This window comes from Trachurus trachurus (genome assembly GCF_905171665.1).
Source record: "Trachurus trachurus genome assembly, chromosome: 4".
NCBI lineage: Eukaryota > Metazoa > Chordata > Actinopteri > Carangiformes > Carangidae > Trachurus > Trachurus trachurus.
The window spans coordinates 17,479,848-17,500,424 of NC_139898.1; the positions used below are offsets into that span (position 1 = coordinate 17,479,848).

Consider the following 20,577-nt stretch of genomic DNA (forward strand, 5'->3'; position numbering starts at 1 on the left):
AGAAGAAGCAACATATAACTTCATATGACTATAACTCTTTCTCCTGTTTTCTCCTCTGCACAGTTTTTTTTTTCTGTGACTCTTCTTGACGCGTGTGTTATTATGATGGTGTGTTTGTGTCTCTGTTTGAATGGGGGGCGTGTCACTTGACACCACTCTTCACTGATGTAAGAAAGTGTGTAAAAGGGAGAAATGCATTTGCATAGATTTTGATGGTATAGGAACTTGCGTCACTCTGAACTTTTCACTAATTTGATTTGTGTCATTTAATTGTTTTCTTTATAGCAGTCTTGACATGTATCAATGATTATATACAGTAGTTAAACAATGGCTCTCTTCAGACTAGTAAATAAAATGTTATTACATCTTTTCAAACATGATGGTCAGCTTAAAACTCTCCAGCATACAAAAGGCAAAGTAAAGTAAGCTAAGACATGCACAGAGATGCAGTAGTGATTAAAACGAAAGAGTCTGAGACGACGACCAGGAAACACTGCGTAGATGTGTAGACAAAGCTTTAGATTAACTTCTCATCTCATGGTGGAGGGCAGGAGAGTGGGAGAGATTAGATATCATGCCATGTAATGAAATATGTAGATGTAAATGTGAAGTTTTCAGAGGGAACTCTGCAGGTCTTTCAACTTTGAGGGAGCTGCACACAAGTCCAATCATCCTCTCCTCTTATTCGTGCCTGCTAGTAGAGAACACTGCTGCCGAGGACCCGTGGCTCGTCCTTAATATAGACTATGAGCTAATGAGCTAGCCCCTTACGACTCGTGCGTTTGTGTGTGTGAATCACCAGAATGACGTCCAGCCCAGCTAATATTTAGCATGCCTCGGCCGCTGCCTCCTCCCTCCAGTGTCGGGTGGCCAGGGCCTTGTGATGGCATTGTTGCAACTTTTAAAAAAGTTCTGCTCCGGTGCTGCGTTCGCTGCCTTGTCAGCCAGACACACACACACACACACACACACACACACACACACACACACACACACACACACACACACACACACACACACACACACACACACACACACACACACACACACACACACACACACACACACACACACACACACACACGACATAAGACTCTCCCAACTAGGTTTTGCTGGTACTTTGGATGACCTTTGGTGCACCTGTGTTTCTGTGTGTGCACCGTGTATACCATATATCATCTGACTGCTCCTTATGCGATTCCTATCTTGACGGAGTGGAATGAGGATTTCTTTTTTTTTTTCTTCACAAGGAATTTTGTTGTCATGTGCTGTCGGTTTTCCTCTTTTAGTTTGCCTCTGTGTTCTGTACCAACATCTGACCTACACAACTCAGAATTTGGGTTAATGAGATCAGCTTGGGCCCACAATATTTCTGGTGTGTGGACGGCAAAGCATGTGACCCAGTGTAATTTATATCAATCACGCGGGAGGGGCGAATGCACAACACCACCACCACCACCACCACCACCGGTCCTTCTGCAGGCTTTAAGCCAACTGATCCAGTCCACAAACCACCATTTTGGAACTGCTGTTTCCACTCAGGGTGGCCACCTCTGAAACAAGAAAAAAAACAAAAACAACTCCCAACTGAATTCTTCTCTTATCGTAAGATTTACTTTTTTTATATACTTGTTTATATATTGTATTGGATTTTGGGTGGAGTGGGAAACTTAGAAAACAGGTTGGGTTTCTGACACGTCTGATAACAAATGACTTTGCTTGCGTGAACATGTAAGCTGCCAGGAGCAATGCTGGTGTGTGTGTGTGTGTGTGTGTGTGTGTGTGTGTGTGTGTGTGTGTGTGTGTGTGTGTGTGTCCCTCTTATCACCCACCATCTCTCTCTCTGCATCCTGGCTCAACATATCCATGCAGAGTATGGAAGGAGAGGGGCGCCCCTCTGGCCAATTCCACTCAACTAATTGGCTGCAAGGACTTGTGGGTAGAGGGGAGTCTGGGAGCAGAGGTGAATATCTCAGTGCCTGTGCAGACATGTGTGCATGGCGATAGGCTCAAGAGTTGGATCCTATTTAGTGTGTTTGTGTGTGTTTATCCCTCAGTTCCTCCCAGAGCAGGAGTGGTAACACCAAGGGAGGAACTGGGCAGGGCCCCTATTAGTGGAAGGGCAACACTTGCTGGAGGGGTTAACATTAGTAGAAAGGGGAGGTCAACATTAACAAATAAAAGAGGGATAGGATCACAAAAAATATAGGTGCTTTAATTTGTTATTGGTCTCTAGTTTATCATGCACACAGAGCAAATTCCAGTGAATCCAAAACAAATCCTGTGTAAAGCTAAGTTGTTACATTATCATTTTTGTTGAGACCATGTGAGTGAAGTGTTGATTCAATTCCACAGTAATTTTCAAGGCAGTTTGTGTTTGGCATTGAAAGGCGCATCAAAAAAAAAAAAAAGAAGAAAAGTTTTTTACACCGTCATTCAGGCTGAGAAAACGACCATGGAGTTGAATATATTACTGGATCAGTGGACTGATGTTGAATGAATGGATCAGTAATGGAGTGTGGGAGTGGATTTTTGAATCAAAGCATAAACATCCAGCAGTGTTTCTCTGAACAACTCAGCCCTGCCCCCAGTGGCTCACTTAATGTTGTTCAAAGTCGGCGGCGCTCGGCTGCGTGCGTGTGTTTGTGTGAGCAGGCTTTGCCTCTCGTATGTGTTACCGCCCCCACCCAACCCAAAGAGTGGATAACAGTGATGGAGAGAGAGGGATGCAGAGATGCAGAGAACAGCTTGGATGACAAACCCCGGCTCCCCGTTCTCTCCGACGGGACGTATGTCTGTAGGAGGAACTGTCTGGAGCTCCATAAGTCCATACTGTGGACAGTGCATGCATGTGTAGATTGAGACAGATGCTCCAGTCTCATCGTCTCATGTGGACCAGTGACAGAGATAAATGTGCCAATAGCACTTTCCCCGACTGCTGAAAAATAGCTGGGGTGATGCATGGCGCTCCTCGCCTGTGGAAGCTGATTGGATGACCATATTGCCCCTAGCTGCTTATTGGCCAAGTTTGTGAGATCGTATACTGTGATTGCTGGCAGCGGTCCTACTCTCTGTGTGTGTGTGAGTGTGTGTATATATATACAGTATATTTCTTTTCTTTCCACATAAATATAAAATATAAACAAATGTCATTATTTATTATTAACATGGCTGCCAATCAGATAATAAGACTACTTAAAATTTACAACCTTAGTTCCATTAAAGGTGATTAATTTAAGTAGGCTCAGTAAAAGCAATGCCCTCAGGTCCAAGACTAAACATGATGAAAATAACTGATCTAATGGGCAAGACACAAAGAAAGTGGTTTGATTCCCCGCTTTGTGAATTATAATATTTGCTCTATACACACCACTGTCAACAGGTCTCTCCGTGAACGCTTCCTTATTCCAGGAGCCGACCGTGGCCGCTGATAGCATCAATCACCAATACCTGTTTACTGTCTCCTGTTAACTGCTCTTTCCTCTGACCGCCCAGACTCTCCTTTCTGCACTGATTTAATTTAGTCCTCATTCTACTTTTTAAAATCTTATTACAAAGACACACACACACACACTGATGTTTACCTCTGCCCATCCAATGTTCTGTGGCAGATGATCACATCTGTTACACAGTGGTGTTGTGGTGTCAAAGCAAGGATCATATTTAGAAGCTGACCACAGAAACGTGTGTTTGCTGCACAGCCAGAAACTCGTTGAGCAGTTTGTTCTTTTTTCTTTGCCGTTCAGTGATTTCAGAAAGTATAAAAATGATAATTATGATTAATGTTATCAATAAGCACACTTAGGACATATAGGAAGCCACCTGTTCTTGTGTGACTGTGAAAGTGTGTTGACACCCGCTCCACAATCTGGTTCCTACTCATCACACGTGAGCATTTGTTTTGTTTTTTTCTCTTCCTCACAGAAGCATTTCTTGGAATAACAGTTGTACAGTAGCCAGCTGAGCCACATTCACAGAGTGGGGAAGAAGCTGAGAGATAAAGGCCCGAAACCGGCTGACACTAGGCAAAATGCAAATAGGCTGTGGTGATGTCAGTTGTTTACAATGTTCCTATGGCAGTTTTCAATTACATCCACAACTTTGCGGTTTAGACATAGTTTGGACATAGTCTCATTCATCAGCATGGCAACAAGTAGACAGAAAAGCGAGATATTTAAATTGCAGTGAGTTCTGTTTTCTCTCTTTGTTATTTACCTCTATGTTATTATTAGCAGCCGTGGAGGTAAAGTTTGCCATGAGGCACAGGTAGTGTCAGTCTTTCTTTCTCTCTGTTTACCTCTGGCGGCTTTGTTTCAGTGAAAGGCTCTTCTCTTTGTGTGCCACCCACCCACCCACTACTCCTCCCCCTGGCTGTGGCCTCTGTTGACAACACCTGCGCCCCCAAGGATAAGCTGGGCCTCTTCAGTCCCCAGACATCCTTTTCCTCTTCTTAATGTATGTGTTGTGGTCCTTATTCTTTTGTCCTATACCCCCGTGTACATGTATTATGTATGTGCATACATGCATACACACACATACACACATATGGCCATACGATCCAAATGGGTAGTCCTTTGTAGTTGGATCCTTCTTCTTCTCCAGCAGTCGCCCCGCTGAGTTAAATCCTTCAGCTGGGGTTTGCCTTTCAGTCCGGCAGACCCCTAAAGGACACCGAGTGCCGGGGCCTGGCATGTGTCTGGGGCTGACCCAGGATTCAGCACCTCTCTACTTTCTGCCTCAAATGTCCATGTTTTTGCCTGAGCTGCAGCCAAAAAAGCTTGAGATTGCTCACAGAGTCTCATTCATTGTAGCGTCTGCTGCCAGAGATGCAATGAGTCTAAGTATGCATCAAATACCAAGGCAAGCTCTTCCAAACTCGTTGCTATCAGGCGGAATCTCCAGCGATACTGTTTTTTTCTGTGTCTTTATTTGCAGTTTTATGTTATTACCTAATTTGGACTGTGCACACCAGAGTAGAGGATCAAGTCAATTATAGCTGCTAAACATCCAAAAGACACTGAAAGGCCTTGAGCGTAAACTCTTTGTTAAAGGTCACTGCTCAGTAAAGCAGGCAGCAGCGTGTTATGTCCCAACAGAAGAAATGATGTGCTTTATGTTTCTGAAATCCTGGATATTGTTTGTACACTGATGTTTGGTTTTTCAGAGGCAATATATTTTGCAGATTTTTGTTTTGTTTTGCATGTGAGTGAGTTCAGAGTAATTTGCAGAGGGAGGATTTCAATATTTTGAATCTTTAACAGGATTACTCTACGTTAAGATTTTTAAGAGCACTCAACAATGAAGGACAGCTGATCAATTCTTTAATTTATCTTTTACATATTAAGTAACTATTAGTTAGAAAAGCTATCCTGTTACGAGGGATGCCCTGATTGATCGGCATAGATGTCACATTGGCAGCAAAAAAAAACTTGATCAGGGCATTCCTATCTCTGCTAACAGTAGGTCAGTCAGGTAATGGTAGTAAAGGCTCTTAGCTGCATTTCAGAACAGAAGTTTTTAATATGAATATGGACTTTGACTAGTGCTTCTTCAGAAAACCACAGAGCTACAGTACCAATCCACATTCAATACAAATGCTGGTTTAGTTTAGGTATCTTAAATGTCAACTCATTAGATTTTCTGGCTAGAATAACTTGGATACCTACCTATGTATAATAGCTAGGTTAAATAGTAATATCTTTTTTCAAGGCTAGATTTGTTGTATATCCTCACAGTTAAATAAATATACAGAAAGCTGTTTGATGATCTTGGTGATGAGCGCCAGCTGTCACAGACCACTCACACATTCATCCAAACACTGACTTCTCATTGGCAGTTTATCCTGTTGCAAGCTAAGCTTTCTGAGATCAACCCTCCTATGCCATCATTTCTTTTTGTCAGTGTATAGAACCCTGTTCTAAATGAATTCTGATATGATGCCTAGATGCCTTTTTAATGTTCATTTGGGTTTGGGTGCTCCACAAAAAGCACGTGGGCGCAGCACCTCAGCCTCTCTATAGCCGGGAAACCCTTTCATTTAACTTTAGAGGATGCCGTGCCAGATGCAGATTCATTATGGGTTCCATCACTCGGTGCTTAACGTTCCCAGGACAGAGTTTGTAAACAGCCTTAGTTGCTTTTGCTTTGTATGTGAAATCCAAGATAAAATAAAAAGAAAAAAAATGTTGTGCATGTGCAGAAGCTCTCTTTTCGTTTCTCCTCTGGGGCTTACAGTGAAAGAACAGCTCCTCCTTCTTACTCACAGTCTCACACTTGGCAGTTTCGCAGACAGAAACATGCAGCGAAAGACGGAGAAGTGAGAAACTGAGCTTGGCACGACATTTGAGTTAAACCTACTGAATTACTGTCATATCCTTTTTAAATTCCTATCCTCAGTCTTTTCAATTCATACAGCGTTGTCTTTAAATTAGTGTCGGGTATCAAAATGCTGATATACAGCTTTCATCATGAAAGAAGGAATAATCAAGCCTGATTTTGTTTTTGTCAAAGCTCAGTTACTTTTGTATGTATTGTCTACAACACAGTTTAAGCACAGATTAACTTAAATAGTTTGGCTGTGTGTGGTGCAATCATGTGCTGAAGAGGATGTCAAACCTCAAACACACTGAGTAAACATAGATGTGAAGACAATTATTCATGTAATCGCACGTCACATTATTCACATTATTTTCAAAGCAGCTAAGACAAAGGATACTTTGAATATCCAATTTAGGAATATAATTTCTGCGGCAAAATATACATATTCAGAATGTGAAATTGAACTCTGATCTCTAACGGCTCTTCTAAGGTGAATGATGTGTCCGACGTTTAATCTTGTTTTTGAGGAGACGCCCCGCGAATTCCTGTACCAGGAGAGAAAAACAAGCCTGGGGGAGGGGTGTTTGTCAAGGCGAAAATGATCAGAGTGAGTGAGTGAGTGAGTGAGGGATAGGAGGACAAAAAGGAAGCGCTCTCTACCCTGGATTGTTGAATCCATGCTGTGTTTTATTTTGCTAATTGTTTCCCTCATAGGGCCACGTGCTGCCTGCACCCTCCGCAGCTCCTCTGTCCTTTATGCATCATCCGCAGTCTTGTCCGACGTGCCGAGGCGTCTCTTTTGCTCTTTCTTTCATGCTCCTTCCCTCCTTTTTACCCCAGGAGCTTCACCCCTCTGTCTGCCCCCCGCCCTCTCCTGCTCCCATCAACCACTCACTTCTCCTGGGCATCTGTATCACTGCATTCAGCTGCAGATCACACTCTGTTTTCACATGCTGCATTGCCGTTGCCCTCTGTTCCTCCCTCCCTCATCCTCACCGTCGGCATGTCAGGGCTCAGCGTATGACCAGAGTGGTGAGGGAATCTGTTTATGGTCTGTCCAGGGTTATTATAGATTCTGTTACATCAAGGGTGTAAAATCCGTCTCTATGATGTTGTTGGTCTGTTTCCTCCCATATAAAACGCTTGTCAGTGGCAGGTGAACGCATGCTCATGCGCGCACACCAACACATGCACTTAATCTCTCTTCATTCTCTTGCTCGGCAGTTAATAGTGTGTGCTTATGGGAAATCTCTTTAGTCTGGCAGTTATTGGAACTAAGATTTTAATTAGGGGAGGTTTTAGAGCAGCCCGCGCCGCATTAGCATTACAACAGGGGCATTTTTGAGGGATAGACTGGCAGGCAGACAGTGAGCTGTCATCAGACATATCAGTCAGCAGACACATCAGTGTTGTCAAAAAAAAAAAAAAAAAAGGGCAGAGATCTGACTATAAACTGTATAGCACGAATACTATTTCTGCATAGTCTAGACAAGGAGATGATGTTTCATGTGGGATTTGTGGACTTTGCAAGGATTTTGACTACCTGATCACACGCTTTGTTGCCAGAAATACCTTCAGCTGTTGATGCGAGGTGTTGGGATGATTGACTGAATCATGTCAGCACCTGTTGAATCGGTCCGGATTATTAGAGTCTGATCTGAAACAGTGTTAACTTGGAAACATCCACGTGGCCTGGCTGCTGCTTTGTTTTGCAGCTCCTGAACTCTCCATAACACAACATGGCTGTAAAAGCTAATTTCAGTTATAGTCTTAATTTGCCAGGGAGATATATATATCTCAGATATACACATACATACATTTTTACCTAAAAACCAAACAAACCAATTTTATTAGTAATGGGCATAGCTCTATTCTTTATGTAAGCCTCATCATGTAATTTAAACTCAGAAACTCAAGAACAATCTTCAACCAGATTCTTTTTTCAAGGCTAATTCACTTTTGATACATTTTCATTACATTACCCCTTCATCACATTTTTTCTGTAATTTTTTCCAGTGCATCTTCCCAGTTCATAGCTTTCCCACCGTGGCCCCGTTCAAGACAGAAACAAACGTGGCATGTGATCAGATAGACGGAACGACCAAAAAGTAGTGCAAACAGAAGCCGTAAGACATCTCCCAATTTTCCCCAAATTCCTTCGACGGATTTGAGCCTGAATCTTGAGTTTACACTGTTTTGCTTATGACTAACACTCTCCATAATCAGTCCCTGCGCACCGACTCAGGAGACCCCTGGCCAGTCTTCTCAGCTGTTTTTCTTGGCCACTCGCTCTGCTGATGGAAAGATGGCTCTCGGTGAGGTCAAACTGAGGCTTCGACAACTTGAAGGGAGGTTGTGAGGGATGACGGTGAATTGACAACCGCAGTTCCATGACTTCTGTTTTTGTGGGCGAAGACATTAAAATCACCATGTTTCAGATTTTATAACCCAAGCACATTTCATGACCAAGGACCCTTGAAACCCATGCCAGTGTATTAGACAATGGACTATTTTTTCAGTGACTGAAGGTTTTTTTTTTGGTTTTGTTTTTTTTAACTCCACAAGGACGCTGACCCTTGTAGCATGGAAATCATTTGGAAAATATGAAAGTCAGTTTATCACTAACTATACCTAAAATGGCCAGAGCCTCAAATGTCCATGTATGTAATAAAAGGAATTCAAGTAGATAATGATAAGTCCTTAATACAGTTTGATTCAGACCTGGAAACTGTGATGTTGTTCTCCAGTCCTTGAGGTCAGAGGTCAAGGGGCAGGAAGGGAGGGCCCCTTGTCTCAGAACAAAAGAATGATGCTCCAACCTCACGTGTCAGAGACATGTGACCTGTGTACTGTATTTTTTGGTGTGTTTTGGACATAAGATGAGGGAATGTGTGTATGTGACCCCTCGTGACAAGCCTGTTTCTTGTAGTTATGATTGAGAGTTTCCCTCCTTCCTCCCAGAATAAATAGCCTTCCTGAGGCATTGTGGGATATGAATGGCAAGAGGAGAAGGGTGGGATGGGAGTGCTCGTATTTGTCTGATACAAAGAGCAGTGAGGCCACTCAAAATTACATCTGGTCAGATTTTTGAAAAGCTTCACTTTTTTTAACTGAATTACTCAGAATTAAACTTAAAATGGAGGCTTCAAAATGGATATTTCTGTGATTTGATTACATTTTTTAACACGTGTGTTTTTCTCTCTGTATAAAATGAACGTGAGCTTTTTGAGTTCGTCACATAATAATAACAACAATCAGAACATTCTGAGCTTCGTCGTCTGCTCGGAAACTTCACAAATGACATCTGTGCAGTTCGGTATTGTCTTCTTCTCTTCTTCATCAGTTGCTCTGCTGTGTGTGCGTGTGTGTGTGTGTGTGTGTGTGCGTGTGCGCAAATGTGTATTTGTGTGTGCCTGTCTGTGTACCGTAGCTCTGCTTAGTGCTATGCTGTGAATATGAAATAGGGCAGCTAGCATCTGCACTGCAGCCATCCTGCTCTGGCCCCCACACTGTGCCTACTGCTCAGTGCAGCTGGCCAGCCTGCAGAAGCACAGGAGCATGGAGCTTGTGTGTGTGTGTGTGTGTGTGTGTGTGTGTGTGTCTGTGTGTTTTATGAGTGACTGTTGAGGAAGGAATATAGGGTTAAGTTTTCTTGTGTCTGTGCCATTGTTTGTGTGGGGTAATCTGCTTGTTTCTCTGCTTTTTGCTTTCTGGGACTGTTTGTGTTTACCTGTACCAGATTTCTTCTGTCTCCACATGCATGTTTGTCTTCACATTTTGCCCGTATGCTTGTTGCTACATCTTTATCTGCCCCTGTGTTGTCTGTATTGTTGGCCTCGCTTTTATCTTTGAGACAGTTTTGTTTATATACAAATGTAACGCAGTGAGATTCTAAAAACTTGGGCTGACCTTTCATTTTGTCTATGAGTAAAGATTTTCCAAGAAGCGCTGTAGCTAAATATTATTCTTTTTATGGACTTATTGTATCTGATGTGTACTTAATCGATGGATTGATTGATGAATTGTTTAGTCTATAAAATGTCAGTTGCCAAGTATTATACAAAGTAAAGCAAGTGGTTCCTATTTTTAGAAAATGGAAACTATTTTAATAGATGAATTATTCAGTATATAAATATCAAATATCAAAATTGTGAATATTCTCTGATTCAACTCATTCATTAATTGACAAGTCATGTATTTTCTAATCCCATCGGTGCCTGGCTCTGATCTCCTCAGGACTACTCCAACGTTGCTTGTTACAAGATGCGTGGCATCCTCAGCAAATTCTTTGTCCAGCCAAATGAGCTAGCTGAACTCAAAGCCCCCGAAACACAAGAAAGGCAGGGAAGAGGAAGAGAGGTGGTGGTAGGAGGAGAGGAAAGAGAGAAAGGCAGAATAAGAAAAGAGAAAGATAGAATCCGTGACAATCAGCCCTTTTGATAAACATTTTCTCCGTGTCAGCTGAGGACACAGAGCGAGCGTGAGCCATTTGAGTTCTCCCTTTTGCCTCTCTCTCCTTCTCACTTTCTGTGGCTAATATGAGGAGATAATGGGCCATTGAGGCAGAAAGAGAGGGCCTAAAAACACCTTAGTCATGACTGGGCTGCCACTCAGTGCCACTGATTAAATTACCCAGATGAAACAGGGTATTTATCTAAGCACAACTACAATCCATAAAACTGCACTTAGAGTGCCCAGTTAAAGATGTCAGATCACTGTCTACAGTTCTTGGAGGCAGCGTGGGTATTTTGTGTGCATGGAGGTGGAATGCCGTAGTGGAGACGCAGAGAATAGCGTTAGGTGTCTTTTAATTTATTCAGGCATTTAATTTCCAATGTGACATGATAGATGTTGGAACTGCTGCAGTCGGGGCTCGTCAGTACGAGGGAGAAGTCTGGATGTTTGAGCAAGAAGATGATTCAGAGTTGATTGTCACGAGCCGGTCTCAGGGTAAAGTGTGTTTCCTGGCTCGAGTTTGATTATGAAGCGACAGAGCTGGTGGCTGTCGGTCAAAATGCATCAAACATCATTTGAGTCGACCTGGAACAACGCTGGAACAAGTAAAACTGACACTAAATTTTCTCCTGATCGTCATTGTTTGATGCACGTGTCTCTTAAAGCATGGTGGTACTGACTCGATGAATCACTGACCTGACGGCAGCCCAGACACGCTACTGGGTCTCTGCGACAGTTATAAAGAGACTAGTGCGTCTAATGCTGCGTGTGTGTGTGTGTGTGTGTGTGTGTGTGTGTGTGTGTGTGTGTGTGTGTGTGTGTGTGTGTGTGTGTGAGATTCTCAGTGGTTGTGATGTGAAGGAAAATCATGAGGCCGGTGATGCAGGTGTCTCACTCTCTAGATGGATGTACACTTGCCGCCTCTCTTTATCACCTTCCCACTGTCACCAAACTGTCCAGTCAGCAAAACCTGCTGGACCTCTCCCTGTGTGTGTGTGTGTGTTGTGTGTCTGCATGTGTGTGTATGTGTATGAGAGAGAAACTGTTTGCTGGTCTCAGTTGTATCAAGTACGAATGTTTTTGTCTCCTTCTGGCTTTTGGGAGTGTGTGAATCTGTGTGAAGAAGGGAGGGGGAGAGACACAGAGAGAGAGAGAAAGTTTGTGTTGATTGCAGCAGTGTCTGCGCAAGTGTGTGTTTGTGGTCCTAGCGTGTCTTTGTTTCTGTGTTTGTATTTCATGTTCGCCTCTAGATGTCAGAAAAAGTGCAGCCAGCGGCAAATGGTGGCAGTGTGACAAAATTAAAGATGTGGCACGGAGAGAGGGGGGAGAAGAGGGGGTAAGGAGGAGGGATGAAGGCAGGGAACAGAGGGATGTAAGGGAAGAGAGGTTAAGAAAGAGAGATGACCATGGAAGAGTGCAGAGGGTCCAACCATGGATGCGTAGGAGGACAGAAGGATAAGGGAGTGGCGAGGAGGGCCATCAGTGGGACGTATTGATTGTAGCTCCGTCCTGAGTGTCTGTAATGAGATCTAGTGGCTGTGGCTTTCTGGAGGAGCAGATTTGTCACCTGGGGCTAAAGACTATAGGGCTGGGTGGGACAGAAGAAGGGAAACGGGCAGAGGAGGGTCAAGAGGAGACAACAGAGGGGAATCAGTCAGGGAGAGGCGAGAAGAGTGCAGATCTTAAAGGGATGGAGGGATGGAGGGATGAAAGGAACGTGGCCTTACAATAACAAAGACAAGACACAAATGATGACTAGAGGGGAATCTAAGAAAATGCCTGTTGGGTGCATACAGCTAATTACTGCAGACAGTCTATGTCTGGACTCATCTCCATGGTAACAAGATGGGCCAGCAGGGCTGGCCGGCACACAGGAAGACACAGACAAGGAAATCAATGAACAGACACAGAAAGCAGGGAGCAAAACCATGCTCATTAAGCCAGATTCACCCATTCATTTTGTTGTCTACATGCCAGTGTTTGCTCATGTACGTCTATCAGTTGATGCTCTCATGCTGACCCTACATTTAGACTGACTTAGTGTTTATTTGGAGAGCAGGTGCTGATAAAGAGCTAACCTTATATATATATATATATATATATATATATATATATATATATATATAGAGAGAGAGAGAGAGAGAGAGAGAGAGAGAGAGAGAGAGAGAGAGAGAGAGAGAGAGAGAGAGAGAGAGAGAGAGAGGACCAGTGGTTCCTATCATTCAGTCATCAATTTGGAAAATGTGGCCACTATGAATGACAAAGGTCTCAGTGGTGCTCCTCTATGAATCGTCCTTGAGCAAAGCAAGAAAGCTCTAATTGCGCCGATTGTGCTGTTTAGTGGCCAATAGCAGCAGAATGTAATTACACTTGGAAGCTGTTAAGTGAGTGTGAAGCAAGACACTGCTGATAAAGACGGTACAGGCTTATTTCACCGTGCACATACGAAGACTCTGCAGGTTTATTAACAGGTTCTGCTCATAACAGCATGGTAACCGGTGTAGCTTGTTGTGACATTGGCCCTGAAGTCATTTTATTGACTGTTGGCAGCAAAGACAACGTATTACAGCCTTCTTGCCAACACGAACAGGCCTTTGGTCTTTAATACGGGGAGGTTGACAGAGTGCTACTGTTTATGTAAGTGAACAGCTACACATGTTGTGGCAGGTATGCACAGATAGGGAAGGGGTGTGATTGTGTGCAGATGTGTGACGGAGAGAAGAAGAGATCCTCTCTGTACTCTGCGATTATCTCGATGAATTATATTGGAAGTGGCGACACAGAAGTAAACTTGTAAGTAAACGGAAAGCAGCAAGATGAGTTGGTGGTAGGTTTGGGCCATGTGTTGTTAAAATGTAATATATTTCCACACGCAGACGAGGGAATCCCCACCGTTCACGCCATTTTCAGCAAATCCAGTCGAGCTTGTTGCTACAAAAAGCATCGAATACAAAAAGGTTTTAGTTTTAAACTGAACATCTATGCAAACGCACAGTGTCTGGCTTCACCAGCCTAATATTTCCCCCCTCTAAAAAACAATGGGCACTGAAAGCTAATATAAATACCGGCATGTCTACTTGTTTAACCCCACGAATCGTCTGTCATTTTAAAAAATATATACATTTGCAAACATGGCATTTAAGCCACGATGTAGGCAGGTAGAGGAGGTTTGTAACACTGAAGAGAAATAGAGACCGCTGCATGAACTGTGTGTTTGTGTGTGAGGGAGACGAGCCCTGTTCTCTTTCAGCCTGTTCCAACCATCAGTAACCCAATATAGTCTGGGTCATTTAGCCAATAGGACACACAGATACTTTGAAACAATGGAAACTCTCCTGTCAGAGCGCTCTGCCTTTTCTTTCCTTACCGTCACTTACTGTTTTATATAACACTGTCAGATTCAGTATGCTGTTAGTTTTGCACTGAGGCTGTACATTCATTATAGTCTATTATTGTCTTATCTAAATGACTATTAGTTTAAAGGGCTGATGAGCATGTGCAAATGATCTTAAGATGGGTCCCCGCTGCATGTAGCTGGTCTACATTAGACCTTGTGGACAGGCACAGACTTGTCCAAACATCAACTGTTTTGGATTCAGTGTGTGAGCCATGCACACATTTAAGCCACACAACACCTCAAGAGCGTCACTATCATAATTATCTTGGTGTCAGCTCTGCAAAATTATATAAATAGTGCTCAAAGAAAAAGGAGGTGTGTGGTGGTGGTGGTGGTGGTACTACTTCTGACTGTTGATTATTTACTGTTATCATCATGTTTACATATTAGTTGTAATGGCCTCACGCAGTTTTGAAACAGCAGTCAAATATCGTGATATTTGCAAGTGCACGTGAGTAAACTCATAGACGCCTCTCAGGTTCCTGTGTTTGGAAAGTTGCTTGCATAATGGCTGCTCTTTATCTGTGTGTCAATAACCCTGGGAGGGAGTGGCTGTTGCAGAGGGGAAGGGTATGACTGTCTACTTCTCTTTTCATCCTTTAAAAACAGGCTGGACAATGTGCACATATTCAGAATAGCACGCAAAACCTATGAAAAACATTTAGCTTTAACCCCACTTGAACTTTGGGTGCAGCTGCCAGATTGCGATGTGATGCTATCTACACACAGGCGTTCACAGAATGATTCATCTCACTTAATATGGGGCAAACAAGGAACACATTTCAGCAAAAGGCCATCATCAACGTAAATAACAGTGGTGAATGTGACAGTTTTTATACTTTGAGTGAAAGCCTGTGGCTCAAATTTACAGAACTCAACCTGACAAAGAGAATACACGAGATGCATCCATGAAATGAATTCCTCACAGCCAGCGACACCCCCAAACAGGGAGGTGTGGCCACGAAAGCAGCACCGCACAATGACAGACTAAATGTACTAGAGCAAACACCTGCAACTAGAGAGAATAAAGATGTGCATACATTATACAGTTACAATAATGCTTCCTTTGTTCAACTTTATATATAATCATATGGATTTCAATAGAAGAAAGGGTTTTTTTTAAATAACCTGTGCTCATAAAAGGTATCTATGCTGCAAAGATATTAAATTTGAATAAAGGGCTCAAACGACTGTCTATCTGCTGGCTAGTTCACCAGAACCTTATGTTACCATTCCTCTTTCCTCATCTACGTCACTCCTGCCTCTTGTTTTCCTCCCATCTTCCTCCCTCGCTGTCGCTTCAGTTCACCTCTACTCTCCCTCCTCTGCTACTCTCCTGTTGGCCATTGTAGCAAACACAAACAGACCTTTGCCTCGGCGTGCGCGCTTATATCTGTGAGTGTGTGTGCGCTCTCGCTCGCATGTATATTGACACTTCTGATGACAGGATCGCTCTCCCTCCCCACGATCAGTGTGTTGTTGTTTACACTCTTTCCCCTCCCCCCCTCGTCTCTCTCCCCTTTACTCTCTCAGGGCGAATGTCTTACATCAGATCACTTGAAACGTTTATAGCAAAGCTTTTGAAGCTTAGGACTCCCACTGTGGCCAAATATAGTAAACGTGAATCCAGCAGCTGTGTGTGTGTAAGAGGGCTTATGAGTGTGTGTGCGTGCATGTGTTCTCCTGAGCAAATGGCTCTGGGGTAAAAACGTGTTTGTTATTGTTCCGAGCACTTCGCCTATAGACAACACAGCCAATTAAAGGGGAGGTTTTATGTGTTAAGAGCAGGAAGTGTTGCCGTGTGTGGCTGCGTGCTATTGGCTGCCCAGCTTGTACCATGTTCCTTCCCTGGGGACTGAGCAGCCAGGGTGCTTTACTGCCACGGCCAAATGAAAGGTAAACACAGCACACCTTTGATCAGGCCTTGCGTTTAAAAAGCCTTACTGGAACTGTGTGTGTGACTGAAGAGGGAAGCTGCAAGCAAATTATTGAATGACACAGCGAAGCTTCACATGTGTGTATGTGTGTTTAGTTTAATGAGAGATATGCTCTCCAGGATGCTACCGCCTCCTCCTCTTGTTGTTGAAGCGTGAGTGAAATCATCCCTCCATCCATCCATGCCTCCTTCCCTCCACCCCCCCCCACCCCCCATCCAGCCAGCATGAAAACAAAACAAGGCGTTGTATGAATGAAAGTGGGAGGGGCCGAGTGGCCTAGAAAGGCAGGCAGGCAGATAGCGAGCTAGATAGTGGTGCAGGGCAGGGTGAGGCTGTGGCAGAGAGGAGGGATAGAGAAGAGGACAGTGGAGTAGGAGGAGGAGGAGGAGGGGATGAATGAATGAGTGAGCTGACTGGAGCATGTTTGGCATAGCAGCCAGCTAGCTTGTGTAGCCCAGCGCTAGCGTGAGCAGAATGGGGAATAATGCTGCTGCGGTCGTGGTGTTATTCTACTGTAGTACTCTGCTCTGAATCCACTGTTCTGCCAGTCGGATAGAAAGGGGAGAGGAAAGGGGCAGACATGCCTTGAAACTGGATTAAAAAAATAACTGAATGATGAAATAAAATAGCAGGGTAGTGCATTGATTTATTCATCATAACAGGGGGATGTAAACAACAGTGGATCATACCCATGTTTTTGAATGGATTTAATGTAAGCCTGATTTACCAGATCCACCTCTCTGTGTTTTGGCCTTGCTTCTGTCTCAGGCTGGTTGTAATTCACCCGCAGCAGCAGCAGCAGCAGCAGCAGCAGCAGCAGATTCATCCTCCCTTTCATGTTGGCTCCTTAGCTGCGTCTGCCCCCTGTCTGCCCCAGCAAGGCCAGGGTTAACCCTGGGCGTCTCTCCTCCCAACATGGAAGAGGCCATTGAATGGCTGCCTCCCCCAGCCAGCAAACACATTGGCTGAAGCTGAGGGTGGATCTGGGGCTGGAGCGACACTCCGGCATGGATCCTGGGCTGGAGCTGGATTCGGGGGGAGCTGTCTCAGCCCTCCCTGCTCAGCTATGTGATGCTGTGGTCACAGCATGTACACACACAGCAGACAGAGGAGAGGGGGAGGGCTAGGAAAGAGCTATGCATTTTTCTCTGTGGGTCAGAGACAACTGTGCAGTGGTTGGTTTACTAGCTCATAGTAAAGAAAATGCAGTGGAGCGACCCCTGCATGAACTACTCCAGAAGGTCAGAGATGACGTTTTTTCTACATTAGTCACTCTCCCTCTTCACGGCTTTGACCTCCCGTCCCTTTTTTCATTGTTCTCTCTCTTAACTTCATTATTACACCCCTCCTCTCCCCCTCTTACAAACCCATTAGTCCTCTTTGCTTTTACTCAGGCAGCACAATGGACAGCCCTCCCATACAGGAGGGGTTGGGGAGAGGGTCCTAGCCTGTATCCTTGGCACTGAGAACTTGTGATGTCGTCACAGAGGTGGCATCCCATGAGGGCTGGCATAGTATGCCCCCATTGCATTTTTCACCTTTCAACAGTTTGATTCACTGATCTAAACTGTTTCTTCTATTTTTTTTAGCTGTTAGAGAGCTTTCTTTAAAACTCAGATGTCTCAGATTAACTCAGATAAGGGACAGCAGTGATGTTATTTATGATAAAAAAACGAATTACACCAAAAGATATTTTTCGATTTTATATATTCACATTTCCCATCTTCTTCAATTGGTCTTAATTATTACTTTAACATTTTTAAGTGCTTATATTAGTATATTTTTCTTTGTCCTATGGGTGGAGGCTTTACATAAGCTCATTGAGTTTTTTTCCTCCTTCTGCACTTCATGTTATCTATCTTTGTGATGTGTGCCTAGTCTTATTTTGTTCTTCTTGTGCAAAATAAACCATTAAACCACTGAACTAATTATATAGTTGTTAATAGTGACTAGCTGCCACAAATAAATTAGCTAAAGAAAAGAGTTGCCAATTTAAAGTATTGATTGACTTATTTTCATGGGCACAGCTGTCGATTATGGAGAGTAATCAGTGCAGACCTTCCCTCAAACGCACAACCATTCCTACCTTGATGCTGCTCTCACCTATGAAGGACCTCAAGCAGGCTCACAAAAAGTCTTAGAAATGTTTGTAGCTTTTTATTTGACCTACATGTTCCTTCTTGCACAAACACTACTTGGTTCAGCTAGCACATAATATCAAAGCTTACAGTATACTGAGAAACATGGTGAGGGACAGCCATTAACACACAGGGTCATGAACAGGAAATCCTCTCAGAGGTTGGATACGGTGTAAATATTTTTGCAGTTTTCTCTAATGGTTTCCAAAGTAAATTAAAGGATTTGACATCTGATAGACTGATTGTTGGTTTGGCGTTTTTAGCATGTTTGCTAATTGAAAATCAAGACTTTATGCTGTAATCTAAAGGTGTGAGTCGGTGATAAATCCGATATGTATTATTTCACCTGAAAATGCATCAATGCAGCCGTTCTGCTGTTTCCTTCACTGCCTAAGTGGATAATAGTAGACTAAAAATTAACTTACAGCTACAGTAAATACTGGCCAACCCTGACTAATGGCGGGTCTCTATCCTGTTTGCGCCAGTTAGTGTGTGCCTGGTATAAGGTGAGATCTAATGAGTCTCCGCTGGCTCACACACAAGGCAATAACAGCTAGTTTATTAGATCATTACAGGGCACAGGTCAAACTTGACTGCTAATCCAATCACAACTGACACTCAGGCACTTTGACCAAATGCTGTTTCTCAGATCAAATCAAAGCTGACACGAGCCAATGACATATATTGTTCAGCCTATTAGCAGTTTAGGTTGTTTCCATGGAGCTGCAGACAGACTATCAAGTCTAAATTGTGGTCACTCGCTCTCTCATGGTGGGCAATCATTTGCTGCCCAACTGCATGTTTGCATGCAAATTATACCTGGCACTTTTCTGATTGTGTTCTTGAAGTCTAATTAGTGTTTGTTTAATCCTGTGTCTTTGTGCAAATTAGATTTTCATCCAACCTCATGGAAGAACGTTGATATTTCAGTATTATACATAACCAGCAAATCCATCACCCAAACAGGAAATCACTTATGTTGTGTTTGCTGTGTTTTGTTATTTCTGACTTTGGTTTGACCTTATCATCATTTTCTCTTTGAACAACCGCACCACATTAAAGAGGCAACAAGGAGCCACAAGGCAGAGCTGAGAACACCTGTTTATAGTACATGCAGCCATGTCCATGTGTGTACGTGCACTCCAAACATGCATGCGGTTCCCTCGTTGCTCCCAGATCAGAGCAAACTACCACTTGGTGGCCAGTTTGACCACAGGGTTTAGCTCTCTCCACCCCTTCTTGGTTTAATGTTTTGAGGCGGAGCGGCAGGGACAGGGAGAACTATCCCTGCCTACATGCACCCCTGTGCTGCTGTGTTTGTTGTTTTGTTTTTATATTCCTTTCCTTCTGCAGGGCAATTGTGCATTTTTTTGCAACTGCTCTGCCACTCATCTCCAAAATACCATCTAAGCCAGGAGTAGTTATAATCCTCACGAACACATCGTGAATGTATAAAATACAGCTCAGATAAAATGTGTCAAACCTGATATTAACCACCTCTTTCCCTTTTTTCCTTCTCTTCTCCTCCCCCTTAGTGTGCTTGGACAACTGTAAACACGGTGCGTGTAGCCTCCAGGGCCAGTGCTGCAATGACCAGTGCCTGGGTGGCTGTTCGGAGCCAGGTAACGCTAGCAGCTGTGTGGCCTGCCGAAACCTCCAACATGGGAACACCTGTGTAGAGAAATGTCCTCCTGGATACTACGTCTTCAGGGGCTGGCGCTGTGTCAGCTTCTCCTTCTGCCAGGTTGGTCAATAAGTTGAATTCTTAAGGCAAACTACTGTAGCAATTTAATATAAAAAATATAATAATATTTAGCTCAAAGTTGTAGTAAACTTACACACATGTTTTGTGTTTTGTTCTTGTTTTCCAGGAGCTTCACAACCAATGTAAGCAGGCGAAGAAATTGAACCTGGATCGGGAGTCGGCCTGCAGTGAATATGTCATCCATAACGGGGCCTGTATTACAGAGTGTCCTTCTGGATACACCACTATAAACTCCACTACGTACGTCTGGGTGACACACACACACACACACCTTTAATGCCACCATCAACACAGCTGTGTTATTGATGGTGGCCCATCATTATATGATCGGAGATGTAACTGTCACCCACAACAAATCATCCCACTGTGACCTCAGCAGAGCCAGTGGACTGTGGTCACTGAACACACTCAATAACATTTGCACACAAGAGATGATGGATTGGAAGTTGATCAAACAGAAAGGCAGAGGTATTTTTCCCCTATGGAAAGTCTCTCTCTCTCCTTGGCAGAGAAGCAGCTTTGTTGCTGAGAACGTATTACAAGAACGAAGAAAGTCTTTGGCCACTG

At 43.6% G+C, this 20,577-nt stretch overlaps 1 protein-coding gene across 1 annotated transcript in view; it reads left to right on the forward strand.

Annotated features, from left to right (window-relative positions):
* The window catches only part of insrb (insulin receptor b), an 88,293-nt gene that overhangs the window by 43,139 nt on the left and 24,577 nt on the right, over window positions 1-20,577 (forward strand). The window contains exons 4-5 of the mRNA XM_083970492.1: window positions 19,781-19,989; window positions 20,117-20,250. Coding sequence (XP_083826618.1) covers window positions 19,781-19,989; window positions 20,117-20,250 — 343 coding nt within the window. The remainder of the gene's footprint in view (window positions 1-19,780; window positions 19,990-20,116; window positions 20,251-20,577) is intronic.